Source organism: Gekko japonicus, unplaced genomic scaffold, assembly GCF_001447785.1.
Source record: "Gekko japonicus isolate JY-2015 unplaced genomic scaffold, Gekko_japonicus_V1.1 scaffold6355, whole genome shotgun sequence".
NCBI lineage: Eukaryota > Metazoa > Chordata > Lepidosauria > Squamata > Gekkonidae > Gekko > Gekko japonicus.
Window position 1 is genome coordinate 3,980 of NW_015166033.1, and position 9,656 is coordinate 13,635.

At 46.6% G+C, this 9,656-nt stretch overlaps 1 protein-coding gene across 1 annotated transcript; it reads left to right on the forward strand.

Moving 5' to 3' along the window:
- Positions 1-218: 218 nt before the first annotated feature.
- On the forward strand, positions 219-9,418 carry LOC107110714 (protein FAM83F-like; the record flags this gene model as incomplete). Its single annotated transcript, XM_015411509.1, has 5 exons — positions 219-386; positions 5,256-5,377; positions 8,514-9,023; positions 9,084-9,295; positions 9,390-9,418. Coding segments are annotated over 5 exons (1,041 nt in total), but the record flags the coding sequence as incomplete, so codon positions are not given.
- Positions 9,419-9,656: the final 238 nt, after the last annotated feature.

Consider the following 9,656-nt stretch of genomic DNA (forward strand, 5'->3'; position numbering starts at 1 on the left):
CCTCAACAGGAACTTTCTAGTCTATACAGACAAGCAAGAGTCATGCTATTAATTCTTTCTCAAATATGCTAATGTTTCTTACGGTTAAGTGTTGTTGCAAATATATATTATATATCCTCCTGCCTTGAATGTGTAAATCTGTGTTTCCTAGCAGTGCTGCTTTTGATCACAGCAGCTTGGTTTTATTGAAATGACTGTTCTCCTCTGTCCATTTCCAGATCATTGCCGTAGTTATGGACCAATTCACAGACAGGGATATCTTCCAGGATATTGTAGATGCAGCATACAAGCGCCGTCTCCCGGTCTACATTATCTTGGATGAAGAAGGCTCTAAGTTCTTCCTGGAGATGTGCAAAGGCATGGAGCTCGGTGATTTCCAGATACGGGTATGATTTTGTTAACTCTCTTGTTATAATGACTCTTGAAAGATATCAGGGCACAGATATACTGTCATTTTCCGATGGACAAAAGAATTCTTGCCCTGATGGAGGACTGAATGCTTTCTGAAGGTTTTGTGGCCATTGAGATTTTGATACATCCAGTTAACCAGGAGACAAATATTCAGCATTTTAAATGAATAGTAAATTAGTCTTTTTTTATTTTTACCTGGAACCAGACTTTTTCCCAATCTGTAATGTGGAAACCCATTTTGTATTTTTATTGTGTTTCTGTGGTTCCCTTTCTGTTTTCCCACTTTATGTCCTTTTCTTCATCTGTCTTTTCCCCTTAATAATAATTTTTCTGTCCTGCTCTCTGTCTTTTTCCCTTAATAAGAAAAGAAAATACTGACAGCACCATTGGTTTGACCCACCATAGTTCAGGGTGTAACCAAGTGTATCAAAACCCACAATTCAGAGATGATTGTTTAATGTAAACAAACCAAGGCATTAATAATTCTAGAACCATGATATTTCAGATCTCATTTTATATCAAATAGGTTTTATTGTTTTCCAAACCCCCCCCCCCCTTCCTGGCTGGTAATATCACTTAAATGGTGTGTTTTTCAAAAGGAAAGAAGTTCTGATATCACATAGGGGCAGTTTTTACCAGCAAGCAACCAGTTCTGTCATAATATTTGTGTTGTTAATTTCCAGGCACCAGTTGCAACAACATACATTTTGGAACAATCATGAATAAATGAATAGTAAATTAGTCTCTTTAAATTTTTTTACCTGGAACCAGACTTTCCCCCAATCTGTAATGTGGAAACTCATTTTGTATTTTCATTGTGTTTCTCTGGTTCCCTTTCTGTTTTCCCACTTTAGGTCCTCTTCTCCAATTTTTCTGTCCTCCTCTATCGGTTTGACCCACCATAGCTCAAGGTGTGACCAAGTTGTATATCAAACCCCACAATTCAATGATGCATGTTTAATGTAAACAAAGACATTAATAATTATAGGACCATGATGTTATTTCAGATCTCATGTTTTAAATGAAATAGATTTCATTGGTTTCCAAATTACGCCCCCCCACCCGCCACCCCGGCTGGTAACGTCACTTTAACAGTTTGTTTTCCAAGAGGGAAGACGTTCTGACATCACGTAGGGGCAGTTTTTACCAGCAAGCAACCAGTTCTGTCATAATATTTGAGCTGTTAATTTCCAGGCAGCAGTTGCAACAACATATATTTTAGAACAATCATCAGAATTTTTGCAGATGAGGTCATAGAGTTAACCGCTCACATGTTGCGGGCTCTGGCTGTTGCAAACCTGATCATTTCCTGCATGTGCGTAACATGAGGAACAGGCCCAACTTAGTCCTGATGTTGGTTGACAGTCCTATGTGAACTTACCTGAACAGTGTCAAGACACTCAAATCTAAGGGAGCAGGAATCTTCTGAAATTTTTGGAGTTTATTAGTTTTAGTGAGTTCTGCTTGTAGATTCTTATCCCCCCATTTCATTTTCTGTGGACCATGGTGAATTGTGCTGACGACCGCTATAATAGGAGGCTGAAGTTGGTCTGCTTCCGTGATTGTCCTGGGGGCACCGCACTTTGGAGCAGCTGGCACAAGAACCGTGCTTTGGACCAGGACACAGGATATATCATCTCGAAGGGGGGAGTCCCCTGAACGTGGGGGTATATGATATGTGGTGTTTCAGACCTTATTTTATATTAGTTTTAGTGAGTTCTGGTTGTAGATTCTTATCCCCCTTATCATTTTCTGTGGACCTTGGTGAACTGTGCTGACGACTGCTATAATAGGAGGCTGAAATTGGTCTGCTTCCGTGATTGTCCTGGGGGCACCGCACTTTGGAGCAGCTGGCACAAGAACCGTGCTTTGGACCAGGACACAGGATATATCTTCTCGAAGGGGAGAGTCCCCTGAACGTGGGGGTATATGATATGTGGTGTTTCAGACCTTATGTTGGGGTTCAGAGCTTTCCAACTCTCCTCAGTGTTTCTGGATGATTTCACGAATAAGGAATGAATAAGGAACTGTGAATAAGGAACCAACTTCAGCCTCCTAGCTATAATTCAGTGGTAGATCACATGCTTTGCATTCCAAAGTCCTCAGGTTTTATCCCCGGAATTGCCAGTTAAAGCATCTCCTGTAGCAGATTGGGAAAACCTGTACTTTGAAAGCTGCTGTCAGTTGAGTGGAGAATATATTGGAGTAAACAGACCAGTCCTCTGGCAAGTATAAGGCCGCTTAGTTATGAGCCAAGGACCTTGCTGAAGGCTGAAGCTGACTGGTCATTTTCAGGGCTATTTTTGGGCAGGAACGCACAGGAATGGAGTTCCGGCTGGCTTCAGAGTTGGCCATGCCCACTACAGCCAAAACTTCTGTGCATGCGTGGCTACAGAGGGAAGGCCTGGAGAGCGACCTCCGAGTGTGTCTCCGAGGCAGGCGGGCCAGGGGGCCCCCTGGAAAGATCAGGGAGGCATTTAAATGTCTCCACATGCCTTCCCCGGCCTGTCCAAGGGCTGGCTTGCCCGGGTTGGACTAGAGTGCAGGGGGTTGGACTAGATGACTTGCAAGGTCCCTTCCAACTCTAACATTCTACGATTCTATGACCTAGAATAAAACTTTGATCTTAATGGTGCCACTGGACCCAAACTTTGTTCTATTGGATGGTCTGTTTGTTTTCCTGATTAGATTCTTCAGTTACATTTCATGATTTCCTGACCCTGCTATTTGTTTGTATGTTCTCCTCGCCACGCATAAAAGGACAGCATAGCGATTCACTCACTGTAACTGAAGAGGCGGATTCTAGCCCATGAAAGATTATGCTAGAATACCATTTTTTGTTAAGTCTTTGAGGTGCTGGAAGACTCCTGTAAAGGAAAACTTAGGACTCCTTAGACGCTTCGGATGTTAACGGGCTTAGCAAAACTAGGAAAATGACCAATTATTGCTATTGTGAATGGTCTCTGAACTTTTCTTGGTTATCTTTTAATTTTATGTAATTAACATTACACCCCATGCACTTCCTGCATTTCAGGGGCCCCTGACCCCCCCTCCCAATTTGTTTTTTGTCAGAACCTCGTAAGTCTGCTTAATGAGGACCACGGTCATCGGACAGTGGACTTTAGTCTACAAAACCTTACGAAGGAATAGCATTTTGTCATGATACAGGGAGCTTTCCTTGTACTAGAACAGGGGTGTCAAACATGCAGCCCCGGGGCCGAATCAGGCCCCCAGAGGGCTTCTATCAGGCCCGCACTGTCTCCTGCTTCGTCTTCCCCTTCTGCTTTGTCATAACTTGCTTTGCCAGACTCTCTCAATCGCTCAGGAGAGATAGATAGGCGAGCTTCTGTTCCCTGCACTGGCTGAGGCTCCTCCCCCTCCTAGTAGGAGAGCGGGAACAAGCCAGAACTTGTTGCCTCAATTGCAGTAATTCAGAGCAAGAGGGGTCAGTTACCAGACACTGTTAAATAAACAAAATATTGCAAGAGCGCTGATGTTTTAAGCATGTTTTTATTTTAAGTTTTTTTTTTAAAAAAAAACTTTAATTGTGTTTGTGTCCTTTAAAAGATTGTATCTCTGCTACCCTGGCGTTACCATGACACACATGGCCCGGCCCAACGAGGTCTCATTTATGTCAAATACGGCCCTCATAACAAATGAGTTCGACACCCCTGTACTAGAATATTTCTAGAAAGTGGGGTTCTGTCGTCTCTCAATAGACCTCCCTTACCAGGCACACGTCAGATTACCTTTTTGTTGTTTCACATCTGCTATTTTTGTGTTAGTTGCTACTACACTTCTAAATACGTCCTGATGCCGGAAACAGGATAAACTGCCTGTTCTCTTCACCAAAGTCTGATTGCAAAACAGGGGAAGGGATAAAGCTACAAAGCAGCTGGATAAAGGCATCATCAGGATCAAATCAAATCAGCCCGTTTCATAATGCCCCTGTATCAATCGATGGTGCGACCTCAGTTGGAGTACTGTGTACAGTTCTGGTCGCCACACCTCAAAAAGGATATTATAGCATTGGGAAAAGTGCAGAAAAGGGCAACTAGGATGATAAAAGGGTTGTTGGAACACTTTCCCTATGAAGAAAGGTTAAAGCGCTTGGGGCTCTTTAGCTCGGAGAAATGACGGCTGAGGGGGTGACATGATTGAGGTTTATAAGATTATGCATGGGATAGAGCAGGTAGAGAAAGAGGTACTTTTCTCCCTTTGTCACAATACAAGAACTCGTGGGCACTCCATGAAATCGCTGAGCGGTCAGGTTAGAACGGATAAAAGGAAGTCCTTCTTCACCCAAAGAGTGATTAACACATAGAATTCACTGCCACAGGAGGTGCCGGCGGCTACAAGAATGGAGGGCTTCAAAAGGGAATTAGATAAGCATATGGAACAGAGGTCCTTCGGTGGCTATTAGCCACAAGGTATAGATAGGAACTCTTAGTCTGGGGCAAGTGATGCTCTGTATTCTTGGTGCTTCGGGGGGGGGGACAGTGGGAGGGCTTCTAGTGTCCTGGCCCCACTCCTTGACCTCCTGATGGCACTGGTATTTTTGGCCACTGTGTGACACAGAGTGTTGGACTGGATGGGCCTTTGGCCTGATCCAACATTGGCTTCTCTTATGTTCTCTTAGGGTCATGAGAACTGAGTCTGCTGAGAGGTTATCCCTAAAACGGAACTTCCTGCATGAGATCTTGCTACTTTCCTTGGGTCTCTTCTCGGTTTCCGTCAACTTGCTAATGAACCCTTGAGAAGTGGGAGTACAGGAAGGCAGGGTAATGAAAATCTGGATGATTAGACTTCCTTTGTGCATTGCCTACTGTGTCTTTTCTTGTTAGAATATCCGTGTACGCTCTGTGACAGGAGTTGGTTACTATACGCCATCAGGGAAGATCAAAGGCAATTTGGCATCCCGGTTCCTGTTGGTGGATGGTGAAAAAGTCATCACTGGTTCCTACAGGTCAGTTTCTCAACCAGGAACTCCATCCACATGTCCCTCTTCCTTTTGGTAACGGTGGGGCACAAAGGTATTAGCTGGAAGGGGGGTAGACAGCCGCTCCCTTGTAAGGAAATAATATACAATGTAGAAATGCTAAACTTGAAAGAAACATCCAAGACACTGAAAGGCTGGACAACACATCCAATTACCAAGTCAGATTACACAGGGAAGCCATTGAAATTCATAAACATAAACACAATTTCAGCCCGTGGTCTTGGCAAAGAAGAGAGTTTAAAAATAAACAGGGCACGGTTACCTGTCCTGAAAAAACATAAAAGGCTCTACATCTTACAACAGCACTACAGATCAGATTAGAATTTCAACAGCCAATCCATATGCAAAAGAACCTCCTCAGGAAAGCTCCTCCATTAGCATATTAACAACCTAGGGAACCCCTACAGATAATGACTCAGCCCTACCCCACCTTCCTGAGTAGATGTAAATTACCTGCCTACCAGTTTTCTTCTCACCTTGACACAGAGAGTACTCCCTCCTTCTGTGTTATACCTCTTGAGGATGCCAGTCACACCTGCTGGAAAAACGTCAGGACCTACAGTGCCAAGACCACGGCCATACAGCCTGGAAAACCCACAACAACTAATTGCAAGAAGCTGCCTCTGTAGAGCCTCTAATCTAAATGCTTAGCCTAGGCTTTGTCAACACGAAGGGATCTAGTGTTGTCCATACAGGTGGTCTGCCAATTCAGCTGCTGTAGTGTATTGCAAACAGTTACATGAACCGCTTCATTAACTCCCCATGTTAAGCTTAGAGCCAAACAAAGGCTCCTCAGAACTGTCTGACTATTGGTCGCTCTGCAACAGCGACCAATCAGAACTGTGCCAGTTCCCTGCGAGGGAAAGACTCTCATTGGACCTTATCCACACAACCTCATTGGTTGTTAAATGTAAACAGGAGTGGCTATATTAGCCCGGGAACGTTTAAAAGGAGCCTAGCTCCCAATGTTAATCTGTTCTGGTTATGAATGCTTTTAAGCGCTTGTTCGTTACTTCAATAAAGCTGATCACTTTGCTGAATTCACTCTCCGACTCCTTGTTAGCGGCGATCTAACAGCTGCCACTGAGTATAGGCTGTGAAACGAAATCCACACGATTTCATAGGATGTCCCAAGAAAAGGGCGTGATGAGTACTGAAATATTGTGCTCTCCCCCTACCTCCACTACAGCATTTATTTACCAGATAGGTTTCATACATCAGGGCTCTTTTTTGTAGCAGGAACTCCTTTGCATATTAGGCGACACGCCCCTCATGTAGCCAATCCTCCAAGGGCTTACAGAGCTCTTCTTACAGGGGCTCCTGCTACAAAAAGAGCCCTGCATACAGTATTCCAAGTTATGAGGCGAGCAGGATAGTACTGGGCACACTGATTTGAATGTCACACCTGCAAGACCACCCGGCCCTTCCGGGCCCTGAAGAAGCCAGGCTGGCCGCAACGAGGGCCAGGGCCTTTTCCGTGGCAGCCCCTTACTGGTGGAATGAGCTCCCAGATGACATCAGGGCTCTGCGGAACCTTTCGGAGTTCCGAAGGGCCTGTAAAAGGGAGCTCTTCCACCAGGCTTCCGATTAGGGTGCCGCCTTTTAATACTCTGGCCCTGGCCTTAATACCAGCACCAATTCAATGACCAATAACCTGGCAGGAACCTGGGTTACGGTGGTAGGCGACCTGAGAGCCAGTTTGGTGTAGTGGTTAAGTGCGCGGACTCTAATCTGGGAGAACCGGGTTTGATTCCCCACTCCTCCACTTGCACCTACTGATGTGACCTTGGGTCAGTCACAAGCTCTGGCACAGCTGTCCTTGAAAAAGAGCAGTTTGTGTCTAAGTTGTCTCAGCCCCACCTTCCTCACAGGGTGTCTGTTGTGGGGAGGGGAAGGGAGAGGAGTTTGTGAGCCGCTCTGAGACTCCAAGTGAAGGGCGGGGTATAAATCCAATCTCCTCCTCCTCCTCTTCTCCTTCTCCTTCTCCTCCTTCTTGTTGAGAGAATGCCGCCATCTGTATTAATGCTTATGCTCTTAGCGCTGATGATTTTATACACTGTGATTTTAATTGTATACTGTGTCTTAATATATGTCGGTGTTTTAACATATATATGGAGCTGCGGTGGCTCAAGTGGTTAAGACGCTGAACTGCAGGCTGGAAGGTCGGTAGATCAGCAGTTTGAGATCCGAGTGCTGCATGACGGCGTGAGCTCCCATCTCTGGCCCCAGCTCCTGCCAGCCTAGCAGTTAGAAAGCAAGAAATTGCAAATAGGTACCATTTCAGTGGGAAGGTAACAGCATTCCATGTGCCTCAGCGTCTAGTCATGGCAGCCACGTGACCGCAGAAACGTCTTCGGACAGCGCTGTCTCTTCAGCTTGGAAACGGAGACGAGCACTGCAACCCTAGAGTTGGATTCGACTGGCTTTCAAGCAAGGGAAACCTTTACCTTTACCTAACATGGGCCCCGGTCACATGGGCCAGATAACGCAGGGGGGAGGCGTGTCTTAGATGCGCCACAACGCGATCAGACGCGACGGCGGCACAGTGCGGTACCATCCATCAGCGTCTGAGTGGCAACACGGACAGCCGGGGGGAAAGCCGCGCGCTGGTGCGATCACACAGAAGGCTCCCATTAGGCGACCCATGGCAAAGCGTTTGCCACTACATTTGGTGAGCTAGTTTTTTACTGCGCGGCTTTGGCGGCTCGCCACGGGTTCGCCACAGGAGTGCTACGCCTCCCAGATGTTCCCATGTGATCGCACCTGGATACTCCGTGGGACTCCCGTGCCTTCAGCGGGGCAAATGCTCCGTGTGACCGGGGCCATATATATTTATTCCATAGGCCGCCTTGAGCCTGCTACAACGGGGAGGGCGGGATACAGATTTAACAAATAAATAATAAATAAGACCTTCTCCACTGTGTGCTTGTCTATCAGTAGTTAGTGTAGCAATAACAGCCGGTCTTATGGAATACTTGGGTGGATAAACGCACCCTCTTGACTACCGTAATGTGGATCCCTAAATAATAAAGAGCTTGGGTTTGAAAAAGTAGCTCTTCCCGATTAATGTCCAGGCCGTAACAGCATCCTCTTTGCCCCACAGTTTCACGTGGACCTCGTCGCATATCGACAGAAACATCGTTTTGTTCTTGTCGGGGCAGAATGTGGAAATGTTTGATCTCGAATTCCGCGAGCTCTATGCCATTTCGGAGGAGATCGATCTCTATAAGCAGCTAAACGTCCCGTGCCCTTTCTGTCGAGACGCTGGGAAACCGGGATTTTCCTCTTCCACCGTGGCCCGGAGGATCAACAACCCAAAGTATGGATTCGTGGCGGGGGTTCCCCCAGGGGAGATGATGTGCTGGGCCCACTGCCACATGCAGGAGTCACCAGGGGATCCGCAGGAGAAGGAAGAAGGGAGTGAGTCAAAAAGACGACTGCATATTTTTCTAGATGACCTTATCTCGGTAGAGCAGGAGCTGCCAGAGATTGAGCCTCCACTCGAAGACGTGAGCCGTGCAGACCAGAGTCCTCAGAAGTTGTTTTCCCAGTCCCATCAAGACCTGAGAACTCAATCCGAGGACATGAGCAATGCAGACCAGAGTCCTCAGAAGTTGTTTTCCCAGTCCCATCAAGACCTGAGAACTCAATCCGAGTCCATTTGTGACCTCAGGAAGGATGAAGCTGCCAGTGGGGAGACCCGTTCCAGGCAGGGCAAGAGATTTGGCGCTGGACTTTTCAGAAAGGCCAAGCATCTGCCACACTCGACTGCTGATGCAAGTTCTGTTACCGGTGAGACCCTAACAGGAGACGACTTTGTGAGCGTGGCGGCGCCCAAGGAGGGCCGAGCCGCTTTGAGTGTTCACAGTAGCGGGAACACGTCAGGTAAATCTCCCCGGAGGTTTTGCTTCTGCCAGTCCGTTTCCCTTACCCCGTTCTGTGCTTTTGTCCTCTTTCCTCTGCTCTGATATTCCCAAAGGTTTGCTGTTGCGGTGGTTCAGTGGTTAAGACGCTGAACTGCAGGCTGGAAGGTCGGTAGTTCAGCAGTTCGAGACCCGCGTGACGCAGTGAGCTCCCGTCTCTGGTTCCAGCTCCTGCCGACCTAGCAGTTTGAAAGCAAGAAATTGCGAGTAGTCATGCCGGCCACATGACCCCCGGCTGGTCAGCTTTTTATTTTTCTTCAAGAGCCAGTTTGGTGTAGTGGTTAAGTCTGTGGACTCTAATCTGGGAGAACCGGGTCTGATTC